This window comes from Protobothrops mucrosquamatus, unplaced genomic scaffold (assembly GCF_001527695.2).
Source record: "Protobothrops mucrosquamatus isolate PMUCROS unplaced genomic scaffold, P.Mucros_1.0 scaffold_156, whole genome shotgun sequence".
Taxonomy (NCBI): domain Eukaryota; kingdom Metazoa; phylum Chordata; class Lepidosauria; order Squamata; family Viperidae; genus Protobothrops; species Protobothrops mucrosquamatus.
In genome coordinates, this window is record NW_015386232.1 from 6,577 (window position 1) to 33,066 (window position 26,490).

General features: G+C 44.4%; 1 protein-coding gene across 1 annotated transcript in view; it reads left to right on the forward strand.

Moving 5' to 3' along the window:
• The first annotated feature begins 690 nt into the window (after window positions 1–690).
• Window positions 691–26,490, forward strand: part of SRGAP1 (SLIT-ROBO Rho GTPase activating protein 1) — a 34,640-nt gene continuing 8,840 nt past the window's right edge. Inside the window, exons 1-5 of the mRNA XM_015820744.1 lie at window positions 691–928; window positions 2,410–2,489; window positions 22,064–22,244; window positions 23,020–23,154; window positions 23,474–23,819. Of these exons, the coding sequence (XP_015676230.1) occupies window positions 729–928; window positions 2,410–2,489; window positions 22,064–22,244; window positions 23,020–23,154; window positions 23,474–23,819 (942 nt within the window). The 5' untranslated portion in view covers window positions 691–728. The remainder of the gene's footprint in view (window positions 929–2,409; window positions 2,490–22,063; window positions 22,245–23,019; window positions 23,155–23,473; window positions 23,820–26,490) is intronic.

Consider the following 26,490-nt stretch of genomic DNA (forward strand, 5'->3'; position numbering starts at 1 on the left):
CGGGCAGGACTGGCCTAGGGGTATTTTAAATTGGTTTTAACTAAATTTTAGTAGAAGCGGCCTATTTAAATATTTATTTTTAATTATTCTCTTAAATTTTGTATTTTGTATTTGTATCAAACTGTTTTTAAACTGGCTGTAAGCCGCCCTGAGTCCTCCGGGAGAAGGGCGGGGTATAAATATAATAAATCAAATCAATTAAATCAAATCATTTTGGATAAGGAAAAATGGAAGAGGTTCACAAGACTGTTTTTTTTTTTAACTGAAAGCATTGTCCATTAAGATCAAGAAACAATTATTTTTCCTTCAGGTTAGAGAATAGCTCTTTCTTTTCCATATCCTTCAGATATAGAAATATTGTTGAGATTACCTACAATTCAAGTCTTTTTGGGGTGCAGGGAGTGCTCATTTTGAATTACCTGAAAATTATTGATCTGCTTTAGATATATTGTCTAGATATAATATAAATTGCCATATATTCATCATTATGTGCAATGGATATAGAAAGTCTACACATCCCTGTTTATATGCCAGATTTTTGAGATGTAAAAAAATCAGACTAAGATCAATCACTTTAATATAACATAAGTTGTACAATTTAATTGAAAAATAAACTGGAATTTTTAGGGGGAAAAATAGCTATCAGACCGTCCAATAACATGCTTACAAAATACTTATTTTCTTTTATTCTTTTTTTAAACAGCCTTTCCCAGTATAGTGATGAAAATATGATGGATCCTTATAACCTGGCCATTTGTTTTGGCCCAACATTGATGCCCATTCCAGATATACAAGAACAAGTATCATGCCAGGCTCATGTTAATGAAATCATCAAAACCATTATCATTCACCAGGAGATCATTTTCCCAGATAGCAAGGAACTAGATGGCCCAGTATATGAAAAATGTATGGCAGGTGATGACTACTGGTAAGTCCTTCAGTCTTTTACCCAAACAAATTTGTCACATTATTCTGTGAGCAGCTTTGAGTTTGTAATCTTGCTCCCATCTACTACAAAAAAAAAACAACACCTGATTTGCCATCCAATCTAGGTAAATGATATGTAGGAATTTGTCAATAGTGCAACCAGTTCTTTATAATATGATGTAAGAGCTGAAGTTGGAGGAGCAGGAGTCACTCATGACAGAGAAAAAAGCATTTTGTAAACAAGGATAGATGACAGAAACATTCAAGGCTGGAAAACATGCAGCAGCTATACAGCCAGTGGCTCAAAAATGCAGCAGCAGTGAGAGGCCTAGAATTTAAATCCTGGAACTAACATATATAAACAGCTGAATTCTGGAGTGGTGTAAGAGAACTTATTCATCTGTATGGTTTCCTAACTCTCTGCAGTAATTCTGTTTTTCTAACCTTTTTTTGCTGGCATGGGAGAGAAAGTTTAATCACTGAACCTCATAGGAAGCCTTGCCACATAGTCTCTTTTATATTGGAAAAAAGGTACATGAGATATGATCATTTCTTAGACCAGAGAGACCCACATTTAGTTGAAGACCATCCATAAAATGGCTGTTATTTTTTTCAGAGTCAAATAATAGCCAAGAAGATAAAAAAGTGGATTTAAAATCACATTGACCCAGGATTGTGCTGTGGATCAGGAGGAAATTTTAGATGGGTCTGGCTTAGTAGGCTTGGCCTAACTAACTTTAAGAAGCAGTCAATACCTTTCTTCTTTGATATCTTGATGGTCAAATTGATTCTTTTGTCTGGTGGTTTCCCATCAATGAGTGTTTGAAATCAAGATGCAAGCTATGATTATTTAGACCAAATTAGATGTTATATACAGATATTTGAAAATACTCTATCCAGGACACTAATATTATGACCAACTTGACAATTTGGTGACTGATTCAATTGTATAATTTATAGGGAGACATACAGAAGATGTAACACCACATAGTAAATTAATCTTAGCCTAGATTCCTGGCTAACTTGTTTGCCTATTAGTTAAGAACTTGAATTCTCTTGAAACTCTCACTATCTCAATTACCTTGATGTGCTCCAAATTCCTAATATATTCATATTCTGTCAGAGATCTGTGTGAAGCCATTTAGATTACCTTTCCATCTTGAATCACAGCTTATGCAACTCTGCCTTATTTTAAAAAGCCTCAAAAGTTTCTTTCTCATCCTTCAGAGGGAGTTGCTGGGATTATCTCTTTATGTGTACATTATAAAGTGCATTTCTTTCCCATAAAAAAAATGAGATTCTGTTTGGATTAAGGATGTGTATTCTGTACTTAGCATGGTGTGTGTATATGTAGAGAGCTGGCAAACTGCTTAACCAATCTTATATTTACAAAATAATACATTAATATGACCAGTTTATTGAAATTTTAAATGATAGTTCTATCCAACCATCAAATAAATTCATGTGCTCCTTTCTCTACAGTGACAGCCCTTATAGTGAACATGGTACCTTAGAAGAAGTGGATCTGGATGCTGGGGCAGAAGTACATACCAGTGACGATGGTATGCTCTTTTATGCTTTTTCCCATGACATTGTGTCTCTTTTTAATTCCATGTTTATGCCATTCACAGAAGGAAAGTTTTTTCATTGTCTACAATATTATATGAATTTGTTTTGCACAATATTCTTACCTGTTTCTTTGATTTTTTTTTCTAATCAACACAATCAGAGTAGAAATAAGTACTGCAGCAAAAATAATTTTCTACTGCCAGTATAAATGGCATAGTAGATTTAGGTATTTTCAGTTATGCATTAATACGTTCATGGACAAGATGCCAGATCCCTGGACACCATCTTCCTTATGAAGATCAGCCTAAAATCAGGTCCACTTGTGCATCGGACTTAGTATGGGCTTGTCCTGTTAAACTATGAAAATAGTAACCAGTGACCAATGGTGATCAGAGCATTCTGATTCTTTGAATTATCTCTCTGAAATTTGTAGATGAAAAAGCTGGCACTATTCTTGCCAACAGTAAGGATTTAAAAAGGATGTTGTGACATATACAAAATAGGAACCAAAATTATTGGTGGCTGCATCAGCATTGGAATAGTGCTAGATCAGGCCATGACCCATCTGGTCCACCGTTCTATTTCTCACAGTGGTCTCCAGATGCCATTTTTTGTTCACAAGCAATAGATGGAGACATAGGTCCCTCAAAACCTATACTATGTGGTACCATGCTTCCTCTCATTCACAGATAACATTGATTTTTGAAAGACATATGTGTATATGTGTGTGTGTATATACACACACACATACACACATACATGTATATACATCATACATACATCATACATACATATATATACATACATACATACATACATACATATATATATAAATCTTTTTCCATCATTTCCCTTTTCAGTGATCTTTAGCTTTTTCTCAGCTATCACAGAATGAGTTGAAATTTTTAGTAGATCACCCTGTTTACTGGTTAGTTAGAGATTGTTCAGACCCGATTGAAGTTAGGATTTTTTTCCCCTTCCATCTGCATCACTACATGCCTACTTACCAGTCACATTTGTCCTTTGCTTGACATTTACCTGTTTTATAGAGATCTTTCTGGAGCGCTACACAATCCCCTTTTGATTTTATCACAGTAATCACGCTTTGTCGTTTCATTGCTCACTTTTAAGTGAATGTTTTAAGTTTTAAAAACACTGATTCCCACCCCGATTTAATTTATTCTCCAATCATGATGACCGTAGCATCCACCAATGGGTTATCATAGCCTTCCTGCTCAGTTGAGACTAAGCCAGAACTTCAGCCACGCTTCCTCTGGGCGGTTCCTCCCCAGTTCTTGCTTAGTCTCAGCTCAGTGACACGCAAGTATTTTGGCTCCTCAGCTAGGCTTTTGATTTAATTCAATTGAGTAATTATTTGTAGTTTAATTGGTTTTTTTGATTCTAAATTGTTTAGTATATTAATTGGCTTCTAAATTCGTCAAATTGCAGTAGGTCAGGAGCAAATTTGGTACTTGAGCTCCTGTGCTTTTGCAGGCCCGTAGGTCTGCAGAAGCCTTGCAGGCTGTATTGCAGCCTGCAAGAGTGTTTAGCCTCCGATCAGCTGTTTGGCGCTGAAATGGAGGCTCGAATTTATCGGAGGTTCCCGGGAGCGCGATTCTGCTGGTGGCCTCGTTTCCCCAACCTCGTGGCCACAAGGTAGCTGTTGGTGAGGACAATCCGGATCGCAGCGGAGGCTGCGCGCCCAAAACGCAAGTGCCTAATTGTTGCAGAAGGGGAGAAAGGGCCTTTTTCGGCCAAATCCCTTCTCAAACCTGTGCAGTCCGGTGGGATTGCCTTAGTTGGGGGAAGTATTTCTTTGGTGGACGCCATTTTGGGAGATGGAGAGTCTCAGGGTCGCCATTTTGTTTTGCGACTGAGAGGGCGTGGCCACCATTTTCAAACCGGTTTCTTATCCAACTTTCATTATTGAATTTCTGGCCTAAGTGAGAGGATTATTTGTCTTTACTGACACAATTCCTATTAAATATCCTTTGGCTCTTTGCTCCAAATTTCTAAAGGAGATCATTACCTTATTCCTCTGGGAATTGTAGAGATTGGCAGGGGGGGGATATATATATATATAGATATTATCTTACCCTGCATCTAATCACATTATACATCACAAACCTTATTGCTTCTCTTGTTCTGGAAGAGGAAATTTTTTACAGTCCACCTGTTCATATTAGCTCACGGCGCTGTGCCTGCAGGGCCTGGCAGGCAGTGCTAGAGTGCTGTCTGGCTGTTTTGTCATTGTGGTTCATCAGGGCGTGGGTCGTTTCCCTCTCTGATAACAGGTCTGCGTGTTATTTCCCCCTTTTCCTGGATATCTCCTTCCGGAATATCCAGTGCACAATGGCTGACAGTGCTACTCCTCAGTCATCACAGGGCTCTGAAGTTACCCCCGCACAAAAAAAATGCAGATCTTCTGAATTAACAGCGGGGGGAAAGAAAAAGGCCAAAACAAAAAACTTAGAGCCCTCCAAAACTGCTGAGCGAGAGGCCTCGAGGAGACATCAGGCGCTGGAAAAAGAATTCTCCAGAGTTCAAAGACTCAGGTCCAGCGAGGTTGAAGTGGTTTCCCCCACTTCTCTGGATCCTTCCCCCTTTGGGTCTCAATTTGCGCTTTCTCAGGAAGCCCACAGGGCTTGGTCTCCTCAAGGGGAAACTGAACAGGCTGGTCCCTCTCTTCCTTCCCCTCCCCCACCTCCTCCTCCATCTTTTTCTTCTATGGCACAACAGACTTCTGAAATTGGGCACACCTCCACTGCAGCTGGCCTTGGTTTCTCAGGCCAACAGGAGGCATGGTCAGAGCAGTTCCAGACGTTTATGCAACATGCCTTTGACCAGTTCATGGCTTCATCTCTGGGCCATAGACTTCAACAGGTAGCACCCTCTCCGCCCACTGTCCTGCCACAAATAGGACGTGTCCTGTTGGCTGGATCTGGTGAATCTGAGGCTTCCTCTCAGATAGGGGAGGAGGAATCCGTGGACCTGGAGACGGCAGACATTCCCCTATCAGAGGATGAAGATGCTGCTCCGGATCCGGCCCCGACTTCGGGCCTGTTTGATCCTTCCTTGTTCAAATCCTTGCTTATGAAGGCTTGTGCTACGGCCAAATTGGCGGAGGAGCAGGAACCTAAACCTTCTACCTCCTCTGCACAAGAGTCTAATCCCTTGTTCGCTGAACAGGTGGTGGAAGAGAGACAAATTCCTTGTCCTAATGTTTTCTGCACCACTGTGGAAAAACAGTGGTCATCACTGGGTACTCTGCCCTCTCCGAGTAACACGGAAAAGAAACTTTTTAATGTCTCCTCCCCCTTTGCTTCCCTTCTAGAGGTGCCTACTGTTGATGCCCCTCTCACGTCGTTGTTTTCTACTTCCACGATTCCAGGGGATATGGCTGAAGCCCTGAAGGCGGAGGAAAAGAGGTTTGAATTTTCTCTCCGCAGAGCTCACCAGGCATCAGCTTGGGCGATAAGGGCGGCTACCTCTTCGTCCTTTTTCGTGAGGATGTCTATTATGTGGCTTCGCAAATTGCAGGCCATGATTCCCCCTGACCAGGTGCGCGCACACGAGACAGTGGGTAAGCTACTTGCCGCCTCTGAATATGAGGCTGATACATCTCTCCATTCTGCCAGGTACTCCACCAGGTCTATTGCGGCCACTGTTTCGTCCCGCAGGTTGCTGTGGTTGAAGCAGTGGAGGGCGGATTTAAAATCCAAATGGCACTTGTCAACTGACAAGTATAGTGGTTCTAAGTTATTTGGTCCTATTCTGGACCCATACCTCATAGAAGGGAAAGATAAGCGCAAAATTCTTGCTCACCCTTCTAAGAGGCCGGACAGAAGGCCTCAGCAGGAATTCCGCAAACAAGTCTTTCATTCAGGTGGTTCATGGGAGTGGAGACAGCCCTTTCGGGTCGGTCAGTCCTGGGATTGGTCCAGAGGTTCTAGACCTTTTTTTCCCAAATAGGACAGACAGCAGGAACGCCAAAGTCAGGCACCCAGAGGTCAATTCCAATCAAAGCGTTCCTTTCGTGGATCAGGGGGCCGTCCTTACAGGTGGTCCAAGTGACGCCAATGGAGATCCTCCTATTGGCGGTCGCTTAGCGTTGTTCAGCGATGCTTGGGACGCCACCACAAACGACTCTTGGGTAAGGGAGACCGTCAGGTACGGTCTCGCCCTCTAATTTATCTCAATCCCTCCAGACCGTTTTATTCAATGCCCCACATCAAGAAACTCAAGCAGGGCTGAGTTGGTACCCACAGCCATCTCACATCTATTAGAGATCGAGGCCATAGAACCGGTGCCCCCGGATCAGAAGGGAAAGGGGTTCTAATCCATTCTGTTTGTAGTTCCCAAGGCCTCGGGGGGCTGGAGGGCCATATTGGATCTAAAGGGACTCAATTTTTATTTAACACACAGAAAATTCAAGATGCAGTCCCTCAGGTCTATTCTAGACAGCATCAGGAAAGGAGATTTCCTCTCCTCCATAGACCTGACGGAGGCGTACCTCCATGTCCCCATCCTCCCACAACACCGCAAATTCCTCCGGTTCTGTCACGCACACCGACATTACCAGTACCAGGCTCTGCCATTTGGACTGTCCTCAGCACCTTGGGTTTTCACAAAAATTTTGGCAGTTTTAGCTGCCCATCTCAGGTTGATTCCAGGGCGCGTACAGTGCTATCTGGATGATATCATCATCCAATCTAGCTCCTTCTGTTCTGCCCAATCAGATCTTCAACTCACTATCAATACTCTTCAAGATCACGGATTTTCCGTGAACTTCAAGAAGAGTCACACGACCCCCTCAACTCGTCTTCTCCATCTGGGAGCACTCATAGATTCGAATCTTTGCATGGTTTACCTCTCTCAGGAGCGCAAGAACAGCATAAGGGCACTTGCCCTCGAGATCCGGAGGGAGAAGAGGGTTCCACTGGTCCAGCTGTCCCAGTTGTTGGGGAAGATGGTCTCCTGTCTGGGGATTGTTCCGTGGGCCAGACTCCATTCCAGGAGGCTCCAGTGGTTCCTCCTTCCCTTCCAGAAACGGAACATGAGTGCTTCCACAAGGAAAGTAAGAGTTCCACACCACACACTGTTGTCCCTCGCGTGGTGGACCTCACTGGCAATAGACAAGGGTTCCCTATTCAAGGAGCCTACAAGGCTCACATTGACTACGGACGCCAGCCTGTTCGGATGGGGCACTCATTTGCAGACACACATGGCGCAGGGTCAATGGTCCCGGTCAGATTTAGCGCACAATATCAATTGGCTGGAACTCAAGGCAATCCATCTGGCACTCCGTCACTTTTCCTCCCTCGTAGCGGGCAGTCACGTCCTGGTATTGATGGACAACGTGGCCGCCAAGGCCCATGTCAACAGGCAGGGAGGGACCCGGTCGTGGTCTCTCATGTTGGAGGCCTTGGACCTGGGTCTGTGGGCGGAGTCCAACCTACAATCCATCAGTGCAGAACATATATCAGGGGTAGCGAATCAGCAAGCCGATTCGCTGAGCAGGGTCACGGTCGACCACTCGGAGTGGCATCTGGATCCGGCTCTGTTCGGGGACATCTCGGCCAGGTTCGGAGAGCCGCAAGTGGACCTGTTTGCCTCTCCGGTGAATGCCCAGCTACCCAGGTTTTTCACAAGGTTCCCCTCACCGGGGGCGGAGGGAACGGACGCTCTCCGCAATCCGTGGCCCAGGGGTCTCCTTTACGCATTTCCTCCTCTACCGCTGATACCAGCAACCATCTGCAAGCTTCTTCTAGAATAGGCGGAGTTACTCTTAGTGGTCCCATATTGGCCGAGGCGGCCGTGGTTTGCCGACCTCGTGGATTTGTCACTCTCCCCTCCGTGGAGGATTCCGTCAGGTCGCATATCGCTTTCCCAGGGGAGACTTCAACATCCGGACCCCCAGTGGCTCCAATTAGCCGTTTGGCACTTGAGCGGGAGAGTTTAATCAGGCAGGCCTATTCGCCGGGGCTCATCTCGATGATACAGGCTTCGAGACATCCCTCTACCAATAGAATTTATGATGCCACGTGGCGGAACTTCATGTGGTGTGAAAAGCGGAATCTTCGTCCTTTGACGGTCACCATCCCTCAGATTTTAGACTACCTCTTGGAAGGTCTCAATAAGGGTATTTTGCATAGTACCATCCGCAGGCAGATTGCAGCCTTATCTACTGTCCTCGCGTGTGACAACCTGGTTCCCTTATCGCAGCACCCTGCTGTTCTGGCCTTTTTGAAAGGGGCAATTCACACTGCACCTCCTAGGGTACACCGTTTTCCCTCTTGGGATCTACCTCTGGTGTTGCAAGCCAACACGGGATCGCCGTTTGAGCCCATCCGGTCTTGCTCCCTTAGGTTCCTTTCATTGAAGGTTGCCTTTTTGGTGGCTATCACTTCGGCCAGGCGCATTTCTGAGCTGGCCGCATTGTCGGTCAGGAGTGACTTGTGTTTGTTTTTGGAGGACAGAGTGGTCCTTCGTTTGGATCCCTCTTTCATTCCGAAAGTGAACACCTGGTTCCACAGGTCCCAAGATTTGATTCTTCCGGATTTCTGTCCCAACCCTTCTCATCGTCTGGAGAAGAGTTGGCATGCCTTGGATGTACGCAGGGCTCTGCATTGTTATATTAAGAAGATAGCGGTTTTCCACAAATCGGAGGCTCTATTTGTCTCTTTTCAGCCCTCTTCTATGGGACAGAAGGTGTCATCTTCCATCATTGGGAGGTGGATTCGGGCATGCATCGCTCACGCCTATGGGTTGCAGTCTCTTGCGGTTCCCGCATGCATTACTGCTCATTCCACACGTAGCGCGGCCACGTCAGCGGCTTGGTCTACCCAGGCTTCCACGGAGGAGATCTGTAGGGCTGCGACTTGGTCCTCTCCCTCCTCTTTCATCAAGCATTACAGGGTTGATAAGTTCGCAGCTGCGGATGCTTCGTTTGGCAGGAGGGTTTTGCAACAGGTAGTTTCTTCTCGGGGCACACATGCCTAGATTTCCCTCCCTGGGGGACACGGGGCTTTGGTATGTCCCATTGGTGGATGCTACGGTCATCATGATTGGGGAAAAGAGCGTTGTCTTACCTGAACGCCTTTTCTCAGCATGATGACGTAGCATCCACACCCACCCTTTTGCAACAATCTAGGCAGGTGTAGTTTTGTGGGGAGCCATTGCGTTGAACTTGTCAGGTATGCTTCGCCTCATCAAGAACTGGGGAGGAACTGCCCAGAGGAGGCGTGGCTGAAGTTCTGGCTTAGTCTCAACTGAGCAGGAAGACTATGATAACACATTGGTGGATGCTATGTCATCATGCTGAGAAAAGGCGTTCAGGTAAGACAACGCTCTTTTTTCTCCATTGAGATAATTGCCCATTTATTCCTATTCTACAGTACTTCAAGATGTACTTCATTAATAGAGTTTCCTCCATCCATATATCTGAGACATTATGAAAAAAAGTCTAGAAGCAAGTTAGAAGGAAATAGTGAAAATTCTCTATTTTCAGCTGCCCCCAGACAAGCCATATGATGTCGCCATGTCTCAATCAGTTTCCTTGCCAAAATTAGGCTCATGGCTAACAAGCCACTTGTATTTTTGCATCTAATACAGTGGTTCTCAACCTTTTTAATGCCGCGACCCCTTAATATAGTTCCTCATGTTGTGGTGACCCCCAACCATAAAATTATTTTCGTTGCTATTTCATAACTGTAATTTTGCTACTGTTATGAATCGCAATGTAAATAACTGTTATGCAGGATGTATTTTCATTGTTACAAATTGAACATAATTAAAGCATAGCGATTAATCACAAAAACAATATGTAATTATATATTGTTAAATATTTATTTGTAATTACAAATAAATGAAATTTTGCCTTGAAGCATGGTGTAACATGGGTAGCAGTCTTAATATAACAACAGTAAACTACATTGCTACATTTTTCAACAGTATGCGTAAGAAGCCAATGTCAGTGCGAAGGTTGAGATTGCTTCTTTCGCACCAGATCAGCAATTCTTGGGGCAGTCTTTGCAAGAGCACAACGAAGATCATCTTCCACAACAAGTCTACTTCTGTATTTAGACTTGATAACCAACAAGCTGGAAAAAACCCTGTTTCACAAAGATATGTTGTTGGAAATGGAAGAAGAAGGCGCAACACAGTCTCAGACAGAACAGGATATGACTGCAAACATTTGATCCTGAATTTTGTGACTGGCATTGTAGAGAAATCAGTTCTCGCTGCATCGCTGTTAATAAGTTCAATGAACTCCTCTTGTGCTGTCTCAGGAACATTTTCAACTTTGACTGTGAATGGGCTTCTGGCAAGTGCAAATGGGGTGTCAGGTAGATTTGGAAAGTACGATGAAATTTCATCTGCCAGCATGTGTAAGTGTTCTTGCACAGAAATTATCATTGTAATCCTTTTGTCTGGTTCAATGTCATGTTCCTCAAAGAAAGCAGATAAGGTAGGCAACATGTAAAAAAAATTTCCATCCAATTTTTTTTGCCAAAGCTGAAGTTTCATTTGGAATGATTGGATCTTTTCAGACAAATCGAGGCACGTTGCATTTGGTCCTTGCAGTGATAAATTTAACTCATTCAAGATGGCAAAGATGGCAACCAAGTAAGCTATTTTCTGCAGTTCACTGTTATCGCTGAAAAGTGCTTCGAAGTGCGGTCTTGCTTTCTGACTAAAAAACGTTTTGAGTTCATCACAAAGCTCAAAAACACGTTTTAAAACTTTTCCTCTCGACAACCATCTCACTTCAGTGTGAAATAGCAGAGCATTGTTCGGCGCATCCAACTCGTTGCACAGTTGGGAAAACAGTCGACTGTTTAAACTGCTCGCCTTTACAAAGTTGACAGCATTTATGACGCTTCTCATTACTTCTTGTAACTCTTGTGGCAGCGTATTTGTTGCTAATATTTGCAGATGAATCATACAGTGAGTTCTGATGACTTTTGGTGACTCATTCTTAATCAAACATTGAAATCCAGAGCGACATCCTAGCATAGCTGGAGCACCATCTGTGCAAACACCACAAACCTTTTCCCAAGAGATGTTATGCTCTTTCAGAAAGGAACCAACTGTGTCAAATACATCACGTGCAGTAGTTGTCGTTTCAAGAGGTTTGCAAAAAAGAAACTCATCTTTAAAGTCGCCATCATTAATATACCTCACGTAAACCAGTAACTGTGAACAGTTTGCAATGTCTGTAGATTCATCAAGCTGGATACTAAATATTGGAAGTGGAGCAGATTTAATTTCTTGGAGTACCTGACCAAGAATATCAGCAGACATGTCATCTATTCTTCTGCGGACAGTGTCGTTAGATAAGGAAATTGCACTCAATTTCGTCACAAATTCGTCTCCGATCATAAGTCAAACAATGTCTCTGGCCGCTGGCAACAGTAGCTCCTCTGCAATAGTGTGAGGTTTCATAGCTCTGGCGATTCTGAGTGCCACCGCATACGAAGCTTCAACAGCTGCCACGTTGTGTTTGTGGTACTTGCCACCAGTGTCAAGTCTGGCTTTCTTGAGTCCATCAGCCTTGCATCTGAAATACTTGGTATCCTTGCCAGCAAAGCTCGGATGCTTGGTCTCAAAATGCCGTTTCAGTTTGTTTGGCTTCATGGATTCAGCTGATAGGACTTCACAACAAATGACACATTGTGGTTTCTCTTTTCCAGCTGCAATTATTGATGTAAAACGGTATTGTAGAAAAGCCTCACAATATTTTCTTTTCTTAATGTTCCTCTCTACACGATCCATTGTCATGGGATGGTTTGCTAATGAAAGTAATATATAACAGTAGCTTTAATAATACAAAAGATTATACATGGCGTAGTTCTGTCAATACAGTTCATTAAAGTTTCCTATGATTTACCATTCTCTGTGTTGTTTTTTTGTTACATACATGTTACTATAACCCAGTGTTTCTCAACCTTGACAATTTTAAGGCATGTGAACTTCAACTCCCAGAATTCCACAGCCAGCAATGTATACCCCAAAATGCATGCTTAAACTGGTGTTTGAATCCAGTCGTTGCAAAGCAACATTTATGACACTGTGTATGTCCTAAACAAGTCAGTTTGGGGCATACTCAGGAAACTATGGCCTACTAATATGTGTGAACTTATATAGAATATCCTCCCCTTCTGCTTGCAAGGAAACCTGCTCTTCACTTGTACTGAGGAAAGTCAAAGTCTGCTCCGGCCTGACTCAGGAGCCCCTCGGACCTCCCTGGAGCAGAGAAGCACCCAGCCACCTGCGGGAAGCTTGGCTTGGCCCCATGGGGTGTTCAGCCTCCCCGCACTCCCTTCAGGGGTCTGGGCGGAACCCTTTAAGCCCAGAGCCTTTAGCGAGGGGGTTATTGTTATTGTTAGCGCCCCGGGACGCCCAGCTTGGCTCAGGTGGGCCCCCAAGAGGGGACCCCCGTCTGGCTTTGGCAGCCCGGGAGGGGCACAGGTGGGGTTCCGAGGCCCCCCCAGCTATGGGCACTCGCCGCTCAGCAGCAGCAGCGCTGCCGCCGCCACTCTTCACAAGAGCTTTTCCACCCGTAGGGCGCCGAACGTGGCCCGGCACTTGCCTGCCTGCCTGCATGCATGCATGCCTTCCTCCCTCGAAGACTCCCGTGCGCCCGCCCTGCGCCATCAGCAAACCAGTCCGGCTACTCAGCCATCCTCCACACCCCACACTTGCCACTTTCGCAGGCAGCGTCAGCCGCTGCCCCGCCAGAACCACCTCTGCCGCCGCCTGTCCCACGCAGCCCCGTTGTGTGAAGTGGGCCCTGTGGCTCCCATTGCGCCACCCGCACACACCGATGGTGCAGCGCTTGAGCCGGACGCCAATGGGGGCAGCAGGAGGGTGTGGACGGCAGTCAGGCCCAGGCGGCAGCAGGCGTTGCGGCCCAGGCGCTCCCGGGCGGCCACGTAGACTCAGGATGAGGCAGCGGCGGTGCAGGTCCAGCACCGGCCAGGCCAGCCTCCCCTCACTCCCTTCAGGGGTCTGCCCGGAGCCTTTAGCGAGGGGGTTATTGTTATTGTTAGCGCCCCGGGACGCCCAGCTTGGATCGGGTGGCCTCCCGAGAGGGGACCCCCGTCTGGCTTCGGCAGCCCAGGAGGGGTGCAGGCGGGGTTCCCTCGAGCCCCCCCCAGCTATGGGCACTCGCCGCTCAGCAGCAGCACCGCCACCGCCGCTCTTCGCAAGAGCTTTTCCACCCGTAGGGCGCTGAACGCGACCCGGCACTTGCCTGCATGCATGCATGCATGCCTTCCTCCCTCGAAGACTCCCACGAGCCCGCCCTGCGCCGTCAGCAAACCAGTCCGGCTATTCAGCCATTCTCCGCGCCCCACGCTCGCCACTTTCGCAGGCAGCACCAGCCGCTGCCCCGCCAGAACCACCTCCGCCGCCGCCTGTCCTGCGCAGCCCCGCTGTGTGAAGCGAGCTCCCACGGCACCACCCGCACACCACACCGATGGCGCACGAGGTGAGCACGAGGCAGGAGAGCATATGCACTCCACTTTTTTGGCAGGGCAGAGTAAAGCGCTGCTACCAACCTCCCACCCCTGGTCCTCTTTTACTTACAAGTAGTAGAGTAGAAGATGGCGTTCCGTAGTTGCTCAGCAGGGATGGGTGGAAAGTTCCCGCAAATTCGCCTTTGCTGCAGACAACTTGCAGCAATGTTTGCCGGCTGGGACTTTTGGCATGCTCAGCAGTGCAGAAACAGCCTTTAACGGCCAGGTCTGGACAATTCCTATTGGCTTTCGAAAGTCAATAGAACAATAGACTCTATTCTATTGGCGTTCAAAAGCCAATAGATTAAGAGTCTATTCAAATAATAGAGTCTATTCTATTGGTGTTCGAAAGCCAATAGAATAGAGGAAGTAGCACAGCTCATGGAAAAGTTGAAAAAATCCATCAAAAAAAATGCCGGAACGCCGTTCTGAGCGTTCTATGAGAAAAAAAGCCCTGGTCTTTGGCGACCCCTGTGAAACAGTCGTTTGACCCCCAAAGGGGTCGCGACCCACAGGTTGAGAACCGCTGCTTTAAAGCCAATGCTTTAAGAATCCATATAACCTATTCTATTACAAACATGAATACTAAGATTTTCTATTGCCAAAGGGATAAGTATATAATGGAGTACCTGCTATATATACAAATGATCTCCAGTTACAAGTACTTCCTTAATCCCTGAAGTGCCATTTATTTTGTTTATACTACACAATTAAAGTAGAAGCTACACCTAATAAAATTAATAAGAACTTTAATTTGACCAAATAATATATATTGGTGCAATTTTACATAGCTTCCCTGGATTATTTTTTCTTTAAAAATAATTTTAATAACTAAATAAAAATAATTACACATAGTATTTGAGAAGAGGCACAGTTTAAATTTTCTTCATAATAGCATAATTTAGTCAGCATAGTGCTCACTGGCTTTGGATCTTCATAACAACATTGAACATTGAACCAGGAGCAGCACCTAGAGATGCATTTTAAATTTTTCTCCTATTTGAATCCGAAAATACTCGGGTAGCTTGTTGTTAGCCCTGGAAACCCTGCTTCTATTCATGCATTTCTGTAACACAGCTAATTTTGAGGAGCTGTTTTACAATCTTTTTTTAAGGAATATTATCATTAAATAGCACAACTGATCCAGAAAATTGGCAATCCCATCATGTTTTGAAGACTGGAAATTTGGGGAAGGGAATGGAAAGTTGTTGTATATTGAGCAGTAGTACATAATTGTATGGCATACAGCTTCCTTTTACTCTGAACCATAAGGCACATACAAATGGAATAATTTACAAAAAGGAAATCAGAAGGAATTTCCTGAGGAAACTCCATACAGATAAATAATTGCCGAAGTAGAATTTGCACAAAAGATGTGTTCATTTATGATATTATCATGTTATATGTGTTGGATCAAATTGACAGATACAAATGGGGAAAATACAAAATAGTTGAGAAATAGTTGCTAAATTGTTATTCAAAAGAGTGATATAGCATTATGTATAGCTATAGCATTATGATACTCTACATCAGATGAAACACTGTTGTAAATTGATGCTAGGATTATCAGCACTGGTGGCATTTCTGAAATGGCTTCTCTAGAAATTTTGAGCTTAAAATCTAAGGGCAGAATTACAAAGCTTTAGGCAGAGATATTTCTCATTTGGTGTTAAAAGAATTTGCAAATCTGGAATTATTTCTCTTAAATCTAGTTTTATTATAATTTCCAATATTTTTTTCTATGAAAAGGAAAAATAGGCAGAAGAATAATGTTGTGTGGGCTTATCAAAATTATGTATGTATGAGAAAGATTTTTCATAAGAACTTGGTGGGTCACAGCATAGATCTACAGAATATAGGCAATTATTCTGCGGCCAGCCAGATTGGAAAAAGCCTGAACTAGAGAGTGAAGACCCATTTAAACCTATGTTTCCCTGCAAGTAGTATTAAAGACATACTGATTAGGATTTAAGAAGTAATTCACATACATAGTATTGTAAGTCCTGTTTGCTTGATCCTCCATGACTCTGCCCAGACCCTTTTTAAAGTAAACCAAATTGCTATTACCATGACTGCTGGCAGTGAATTTTGCTATTTTACTTTATAAAAGAGTATTTCCTTCTATCAGTTCTGAATCTGTCCTCATTTGTTTTCAGTTGTTAACCTCAAGTTATAACACTTAAGTGTTGTGTCCCGAGCCTGCGGCAGCAGGCTCAGATGTTGTCATGGCAACGGGCTGCTGTAAGCTGCCCGGGGCCAGACAAACCAGCGCCAGCCTGCACGCATGCGCAAAGCACCAAGAGCGCGGAAGAAGTAGCAAGTTTACCCGGACAGTTTCTCTTGCTGTAGAGAGAGTCGCAAGAGGCCTGCGAGCCTCCGTTTTGGTCTGAGGAGTTCGGAGGAGAAATAACAACAGCATGTCTGCCTCTCCATCATTGTCTAACCAAGGACTTAACACTGGCGACGAAGGTGGGATGCATCTTGCAAGCTGGAGAAAGGCTGTAAGACTTACCTGAGGAGTCCTTGGAGCAAGGAAGAAGGCTTCAAGATTCAGCACTTGGCCTGCCAGTACAGCATCGCTGGAGGTAAGCTGGCTGAGAGACCCCTTCCTGATTAGGTTGCAAGATGGCAAAGATTGGGAGGCTGTCAGAATTTGATGTAAGTCGACCAGAGAGGTGGGAGACTTACGTGGCAAGAGCAGAAACTTACTTTAGAGTAAATCAAATTAGAGAAGATGGCTTAAAGGCTGCAACCCTGCTGTGTGTATGTGGTCAAGATGTATTTGAGATTGCAGAGAACTTGGCAGCCCCTGCTCCTCTAGAGTCTGTAACTTACACAGACTTGAAGAATTTACTGAGGGAACATTTCCAACCAGAGATGTCTATAATTGCTTGGAGACATAATTTTGAACAGAGAGATCAGAAGCAGGAGAATCAGCCAAAGAATTTATTGCAGCATTAAGAAGAGCAGTCAAACCATGTGAATATAAGGATTTAGAAGAGAGGCTCAGAGACCGTTTTGTATGTGGGTTAAGGAACAGAGGCCTACAACAAAAACTTTTTGCAAAAAAAGACTTGTCGTTCCAAGATGCTGTGAGAGAGGTCACAGCTGAAGAGGCGGCAGGTGGGGCAGTCAGGCACATGCAGCCTAACAAGAACGGTGCAGAAGAAGCTTCTGTGCACCTGGAAGAAGCGCAGGAAGACGCTGAGGAAGATCCTGAAGAAGAGGTGGATCATCTTTTCCCATCTACTGAAAGGAAGAAAAAGGAAAGCAAAGACAAAGCTTCAACAGGGCTCAAGTGCTTCGGGTGTGGAGGTCGCCACAAGAGGGCTGACTGCAGGTTTCGTTCAGCCATCTGCAGAGCGTGTGGAAGACAAGGCCACATAGCAGCCGTTTGCCTAGGACAAAAGAAGGTACAACATCAAGAAGAATTACACCTGAAAGGTACCAAGGTCCCCAGCCAAAACAGGGTGGGCTTCTGCACGTCACGCAGAAGTGTTTGTAGAACAGGCACACACAAACCGCTCAAAAAGAAGTTGTCTCTTAAGGTGAGACTGCAAGGAATTCCTTTAGTTATGGAGCTGGACACTGGGTCCGCTCTTTCAATTATTTCCCTTCATACATTCAGGAAGATCTGCAATAGCAGTGGGTTTCAGACAAAATTGAGGCCTTCCAATATAATTTTGACAGACTTCCAAAACTCTAAGGTGTGTGTAAAGGGGGAGGCCACCCTTACAGTGCAACACAAGAGTTTTGAGGGTCCCCTGGATGTGTTGGTTGGGGGGGGGGACAGAACGAGTCTTATAGGGCTCAATTGGTTTGAGGCCTTGGGGATTCAAGTCACGGGATTACACAGCTTGCAAACACAAAGCCTAGCAGAAGTCTGCGAGGAATTTGCAGATGTGTTTAGTTCACAGCTTGGATCCTACAAGGGGCCTCCAGTTTCATTGCGACTTGACCCCAACATCACGCCCATTAGGGTAAAGGCTAGAAGAGTGCCTTTTGCCTTAAAAGGAAAAATTGATGCTGAGTTGGATAAGTTGATCCAACAAGGCATTTTAGAGCCTGTGGATTCAAGTCCATGGGAAACCCCCATAGTCACGCCTCTTAAGGCTAATGGGGACATCCGTATATGTGCTGATTATAAGTGCACTATTAATAAGGCATTACAACAGCACGCATACCCTGTCCCAGTAGTCAGTCACATTCTGGCTTCACTTAAAGGAGGGAAGATTTTTGCAAAGCTTGACTTGGCTCAGGCGTATCAACAGTTACCTGTTGATAAAGCAGCTGCTGAGGCACAGACCATTGTAACGCACAGGGGTGCATTCAGAGTTAAAAGACTGCAATTTGGGGTAAATGTCGCACCAGGCATATTCCAAAGCGTCATGGAGAGCACACTAAGGGGCATTCCTGGGGTCTGCCCTTATTTCGATGATGTTCTCATTGCTGGAGAATCCATACAAAATTTAGCAGAAAGATTGAGGGCTGTGCTGCTGCGTTTCAGAAGAGCAGGTTTAAAGCTCAAGAAAAACAAGTGCAAAATAGGGGTCACTTCTACAGATTTTTTGGGATTCAGAATAGATGCCAAAGGCATTCACCCCGCTGAGTCAAAGTTAAAGGCCATACAGCAGGCTCCTCATCCTAAGTCAAAGGGTGAACTGCAGGCTTTTCTAGGTCCTCTTAATTTTTACAATGCTTTTCTACCTCACAAGGCTGCTGTGGCTGAGCCTCTACATAGGCTTTTAGACAAGCAGGCAGTCTGGCAGTGGACCAAAGTCCACGAACGGAGTTTCAATGAGGTCAAGGCCTTGCTTACATCTCATGATGTACTTGCTCATTTCAATGAGAAATTACCTGTATGCATCGCCTGTGATGCTTCCCCTTATGGGGTGGGTGCTGTTCTCAGCCATTTGAATGCTGATGGAACCCAGGTTCCTGTTGCTTACTATTCTAGGACCCTGTCTTCTGCTGAGCGCAATTACACTCAAATAGACAGAGAAGCATTGGCCATAGTGGCAGGTGTTAAAAATTCCATGATTTCTTATATGGCAGGCATTTCACGGTCTACACTGACCATAAACCGCTGTTGGGATTGTTTACCACCAGTAAACAAACTCCCCAGTTTATCTCCCCTAGAATGTTAAGGTGGTCTATTTTTTTGTCAGCCTATGACTATTCTTTAATTCACAAACCTGGTAAGGAAATGGGCCAGGCAGACGGTCTCAGTAGGCTACCCCTACCAATGGTTGAGGCTGACCCCACTCCTGCCGTTAATCTTCTGTCTATTCAGGAGCTGCCTGAATCTCCACTTAACGCGAGGGATGTGGCGGCTGAAACCGCCACTGATGTCACACTTACTCGTGTGCTCTCCTGGGTTCTATCGGGGTAGCCTGACAGAAGCCCTGGCCCTGAGTTCCAGAGTTTTTGGCTCAAGAGGCATGAGTTATCCACCTTTAAGAGTTGCTTGCTGTGGGGCAGCAGGGTGGTTATTCCTACCTCGCTGAGGTCCAGGATCTTGTCTTCCCTCCATGAGGGCCATCCTGGCATGGTCAGGATGAAGGCGCTTGCACGCAGCCACCTGTGGTGGCCGGGACTAGACAGGGATATAGAGGCCCATGTGCATGGGTGTCACCTATGCCAGCGTTCACGGCCAGAAATGCCACAGGCCCCAGTACACAGGTGGGAGGAAACACTTATGCCATGGTCACGTGTCCACGTGGACTATGCTGGGCCGTTTCAGGGGCAATTCTTCTTGGTGCTTGTGGATAGCCATTCAAAGTGGCTGGAAGTTGTGCCTGTCTTGTCCACTACTACTGCCAGGACCATCCAGGTGTTGCGAGGCATTTTTGCAGCTCACGGTTTGCCAGATGTCTTAGTTTCAGATAACGGCCCGCAGTTCACGTCGGCGGAGTTCCAGGCTTTCCTTCAAGCCAACATGATCCAGCATGCGACATCGGCACCTTTCCACCCTTCCACCAACGGCATGGCTGAAAGGATGGTGCGCATCACCAAGGACGCCCTGAAGAAGCTGACTTACGGGGATTGGCACCACAGGTTGGCTGACTTTCTTCTTGCGCACTGCACCACACCGTCAGTTGCTACTGGGAAAAGCCCAGCAGAACTCTGTTGGGGTCGCAGACTGACCACTAAACTGGACAGGTTGCATCCTGATAGGTTGGCACCCTTGGAGTCTCAACAACGGGCACTGCGGTGTTTGACAGTGGGTGCCCCGGTTTGGACCAGGAATTACGGTCCTGGTCATCCTTGGATTCCTGCGGTCGTCTGCAAGGTTACTGGGCCTCTGTCTTATGAGGTTTCCGTGGAGGGCGGCCGCATCCTGCGGCGGCATATTGACCAGCTGCGGAAAAGAATGGACTCTTCTTCTCCTATGCCGGGGTTTTCTCTGGGGGGGAGGGGGACCAGGAGGGACCATGGGAAGGTCTGTCTCAGGGTTCCGCAAGTGTGCCAAACGGGAATTCATGGGAACATGAACCAGTACAGCACTCACTACATACTCCAGCCAGGGAGTCACCCAGGGGGTATCCCAACAGTCCACAAACCCAAATCAGTACTCCAGACAGGGAGATTAACAGGGAGTGTCCTCACAACTCAAACTGTACAAGAGAGCTGGCACATAATCAATGGAACTGGTCAAATACTGCAATTGCTCCCAGAAGGAAGTCTGTACAAAGGGAAGTAGCCGGAGAGGCAAATCATGACTCTGGTTCATCTGGCACAGACCCGGGGGTGGTTGGGTATTGGGGCACTGAAGAAGCCACAGACAACCCGGTCACAGGGCGTGGGAGTGAACACCCGTGCAACCAAGATTGGTCCATTGTGGACCTGGAGAATTCCACAGTCCCGAGTGATGGGGAATGGCATCCTGAGAGCCCTGGTAGTATGGCTGTAGACAGACCGCCACGATGTGGCAGAGAGCAAAGTCCTGGTCTGTGTAGCCCGGTGGGCAAGCAAGCAGGCCAGGCAACAGGAGCCAGGTCACCAGGACCACCAGGGTATCAAAGAAGGGTCAGCCCGGCCACACCTTGTACACAAGGGAGCCTGGGGAGTTCCTCGGGGCTGAGGAGGTCGCAACATAACAAACGGCCTCCACAGTACCTGGAGGATTTTGTAAGGTTGTTGTCAACCTGCTAGTAATGTATGGGAGTGTTGGCGAATATTTTCAAAGTAATAGCATGGTACCATTTAGGTGCCTTAGGCTTACCAAGCAATCCACATATATGTTTATGCATGTCTAAGGCACCATGTTCCATCAAAGGTCGCGGACATGTTACATGTATGTGCATGTATGTTGGCAAGTTTCATCCGGGGGTGAAGGGGTGTTGTGTCGGCTCGGACGTTGTCATGGCAACGGGCTGCTGTAAGCTGCCCGGGGCCAGACAAACCGGCGCCAGCCTGCGCGCACGCGCAAGGCACCAAGAGCGCAGAAGTAGCAGCAAGTTTACCCGGACAGTTTCTCTTGCTGTAGAGAGAGTCGCAAGAGGCCTGTGAGCCTCCGTTTTGGTCTGAGGAGTTCGGAGGAGAAATAAAGAAGGTTCCTGTTACAACAGCATGTCTGCCTCTCCATCATTGTCTAACCAAGGACTTAACAGTAAGAGTGGAAGAAAGACAACTTTCTCTCCATATTATGCATGTTGGTATATCTCAATGTTATTTTCTTTTTTCTTCAGTCCAATCTGAAGAGCCACAATTGGTTGATCTCTCCTGATAGGATAGATATTCTGGTTCTCTAGTCTTGATTGTGCTTTTTAGCTGTTTTACAACTGTAATGAATTCTTAAGTACAGTGACCAGAACTATGTACAATATTTCAAGGTGGTCTTACTATAGTTTTGTATAAGGTAATTTCATGAAAAAGAGTTCTTTAGTCCTAGCAAGATAGCTTTATTCCTCAAAGATTATTGGGTCCTAAAATGTATCATTTGAATAATATTTTCTTCATTCAGCTTTGCTAATTTTTATTATGTACTCATATCCCTTGGTGTTATAAGCTATTTTTAAAGTCTTGTCAATTGTCTTTCACAGAATGTGATCCAATAGAAGCTATAGCTAAGTTTGACTATGTTGGAAGATCTGCACGAGAACTCTCTTTTAAGAAAGGGGCCTCACTGCTTTTATATCATCGAGCTTCTGATGATTGGTGGGAAGGAAGACATAACGGAATTGATGGCCTTGTACCCCACCAATACATAGTGGTTCAAGATATGTAAGAAACAGTTAATTGTATTGTAATTCCAGAGGTACTCTTTTCAAACCAGCATTTTCCACTGGTGGGAGAAGATCTACAGGTTCTAAATTCCAAAATACAGAATACCAGAAATATTTACAGCTCAACTGTTGCAAGTGCAGGATTAAGGATTACTCTCTCCCAGCCATTCTGTCATAAGTATAAGATAATATATTTCCTGTTCTGTGATTTTAATTTTAGTTAGTTTGCTGTCCCTTAACATCAGCCTTCCTATAAGGCTAATTTGAAGTTATAACTTATTTACTCAACAATTAATAAACAATTGTATTATTTTGAATTTAATCATCATTTAGGCAGGCATCTAAAATGAAGGCTGTATCTAGAAACTAAATATTGAATTGAAAACTGCTCTAACCAGATAGCCATGTATTGGTCAATGTTTGATTATGCATGTAACAAATGCCTCTGAAAACAGTAACTATAACAATGGCAATTACAACAAACTACAATCACTGGAAAATGACACAAACACAAAGATGTCATCATACAAATACTGCCATGATGTATCCTAATCTCTGATGCAAGTATGCATGTCACAGTATTTGTATGATAACATCACTATAAAAGTGTATCTTCGGCTCCTGTTGTTTCTCCTTGCAAAACAGTTGTTAGTGACAAGAATATAGATGGAAATAAAGGGATATAAAAACCGGGACTGAAAAAAAAGATACTTTTCATGTTTTAAAATTATATACCCTAATTTTGCAAAATAAGTTTTTTTTTTAATGTTTAGGGATGATACATTCTCAGATACACTGAGCCAAAAAGCAGATAGTGAAACCAGCAGTGGACCAATACTTGAAGACAAATCTTATTCCAAAGATATGAGTTCACCAACAGATTTGAATTCTGAAGTATATCTAGGAAGGTAAATATAATCAATTATTTGTCATTAATTGAATCTGTTTCATTTATATTGCACTTCAAAATATTAAAATCTATTTTTCTTCACATATAGTAGTCACTAATGCCTGTAATATATATCATTTTTGTTACACATAGAACTTGGAAATTAAGGAATAATGACTAGTCATGTATAAGATAATATTTGAAAGGGCAACTTTCTGAGTTCAAATTCTGAATTTAAATCATCATGCTGCAGCATCATTGCCAGGTGTGGGAGGGTTTTGAAAGAATTATTTATGAATTCTTTATTTTGTCTTCTGAAATTTCCTTTTGCCTTGCAGGCAGCGCAAGAGATCTGAACTCCCACTTTCTGGCAGACGTCCTGGCAGGACCAGTGATGGACACTGTCCAGTTCATACACCACATGGCCCTACTAATTCCTCAATGGAATTAGTTTCCTCCAGTATGGCAAGCCACACTACTTCTCGAACTATCCTTCAGAACCACAGCCTCATAACAGATAGCCCAGAAAGGAGACGGAAACCTGGCCACAGCAGCCTCACCAATATTAGTAGACATGAATCTCTGAAAAAAAGTGACAGCCCTCCAATTAGAAGATCAACCTCATCTGGCCAGTATCCTGTTTTCAATGACCACAAACCACTTGACCCAGAGTCAATTGCTCAGGTATGTATTGTTAACATACAAACAATTGGGGGAGGTGAATTGTATCAGGCAATATATCTCTTTTCATCATCATAAATCCCTTCACATATGTTGGGGTGAAAATCCCCAAATTGGGTGGTGGGAGGGGAGAGCAGGTATGTTGATTAGGAGTTCTAAGAGTTGAAATTCCAGCACATCCAGAGGATGCCAAGTTAGGGAAGGCTGCATTATATTATCAGCATTTTGTAAATAGGTTTGAGTGAATAGTTCCTTCCTTTTAAAATCAACCTTCATAAGTAAAGAACAAGCAGTCAAGAAATTCACTGCACTCAAGCATTTGTTAGGGGAGTCGTAAAGGCCTTGGAAAAGATATTCAAATACCGTTATATGTCTGTACCTATAAAGATCAGAACGGCAAGCCATGATATTCCCTGGGATACTATGAAAGCAAAAGTTGGACTTTAAAGAAGCAGGGTAGGAAGAATGTTGACTCCCTTGGTGTTAGAGAAGACTCCTGAGAATACTGTAGCTTAATGGACAGCCAAGAAAACAAGCTGATGCATCATTGAACAAATCATCTCAAGAGTTCTCATTTGAGGTCCAAATGACCAGGGTCTAAATTATCCTGTTTTGGACAAATTATGCAAAGATTCAGCTCTCTCGAAAATGTTCTGTTGCTGGGAAAGGTGGAACAAAAGAGAAAAGGACAACCAGCAGCAACATGGATGTACTCAGTTACAGTAACGATGAGAGCACCATTGGGAGACTTGAAAAGACAAGTTAGGGATAGATTGTCACAAACAAAATCTATCTATGTGGTTGCTAGAAGTTGAAAATGACTTGATGGCATATAATAAACCATTCTCTAGCAACTGTTCAGCTTCTCTGAATTGTAGCTTAGTTCTGAATTTCTTGTCCATATTTGTGTAGCTGCATTACTATTTGCTAAGATCTTTTAATTGCCATTAATGGCAGGTTTGAAAATAGAGAAAAGACTAAAGTATTAACAAAGAACTTAACAGACAAACAGAAAACTCAACTTACAAAAAAGACAAACTTACAAATAGTTAAGAAAGTTAAGAGGGGCTTCCGGTGGAGACTGCTGCGGGGGATGGCAGCTTTTTTTAGCCGCCCCCCTGGGGTCGCGTCAAAGCCTGAAGAAACAGCGGACATTAGCTGTTTCTCGGCTTGGAACCTCGTCCCTCGGGCGAAGAGGGAGGGGTGAGCTTGCCCGGATAGAGATTGAGCTCCCTCTCTCCTCCGTTCTTTTGTCGGGGGATGAAAGGTGAGAGCTCTCTCGGAGTCTGGGCTTTTTCTCCGCGCCCATGGTGCCTTTGTTCCTTTCTTTTTAGGAGCAAAGCGAGACGCAGCTTCCACATCTGCTATTTAAAGAACTTGAGATTGTGAGTAAAATTACAAGCAGACGGAACTGACCAGGAGGATTGGATTTTAGATGTTTTAAGACTTTAACTCAGAAAATATTATAGTATCTTCCTTATTTTGTATAAAACTAAACTAAGAAGAAAATGGCTGCGGAATTGCCGTTTCTTTGTATTGAAAGGCGTTGCTAAGAAAAACTTTCACTCTCCTTCCGGTTACTGAATGGACTGAGATACATTGTGACTTTTCTAGTTTACTGAAAGTTCAAGTTTTCTCTTTTCTTCTACATAATTTGTATCTCTTGTTTTGTGAGTAAATTATATTCAGAAGAAATTTTGAAAATGGCTTCAAAATGTATTGGGAACTTCTGCTTTTTCTAAAGCTGCGATTTTATTTCCAGTTATACAAATTCTACAATAGTCTTAATTCAAAATGCCTTTACTTTCATTCCCTCCGTCAATTATACTTAAAGATCTACAGGATGCTTTGATGCAGACAGCAATACAAATTAGAGTGGAATTTGAGGATCTTTTGGACAAGAAAATAGAGGGATTATATGAAAACATAACACTTGCTTTTCAAGGTTTTACAGTTCATGCAGATCGTACAGAGGGACGGGCGGATGAATTATCTGAAAATGCTGAAGGGATGGAGGACAGACTCATAAAAGTAGAAGATGCTGTGGAAATAGTTCAGAATGATATCTTACAAAACAAAGACCTGGAGTCTGCCTTGAGAAGAGGATTGAAAGAGCAGGAAAAGCTGAGAGAGGGGGCTGTGATAGATCTGGCTGTGATTCTGGCATGCGACCCTGAAGAAATTTTGAGAGAAAAAGTTTATAGAGTAAATTTAGGGGTCGCATGTCAAGGAAATATGCCTAGAGATGTTGCTGTCTATTCTTCCAGAAGATCCTGTCATGAAACCATACAGGCTTTTTATCAGCAGAGATTTCAGACACATTATAGATTGAATATAATTCAAAAGGCAAAGGATTTTTACTTATCAGTTTTGAAGGTTGACTTGTTACCTACAACGCGATTTAAAAGAATGGAAGATATGCATCAGTCTGTTGAATTATCTGGGGATATGGTATCAGATGTAATTGATAACAATTGTAGCGCTACCTCCTCAGAGGCCGCCAATGCCCAGGCCCTCCCAGCCACATCCCCCCTTGTCCAGCCTTGCGGTAATGTTCTTTAGAGATCGATGAGATGTCTTACAACCGGAACTCATGCAGCATTGATGGGTGGCAGGCTCTTCTTGTTGAAGCAGGACTTTCAGGCACGAACTTAACCGGTCACAATGGTGGATG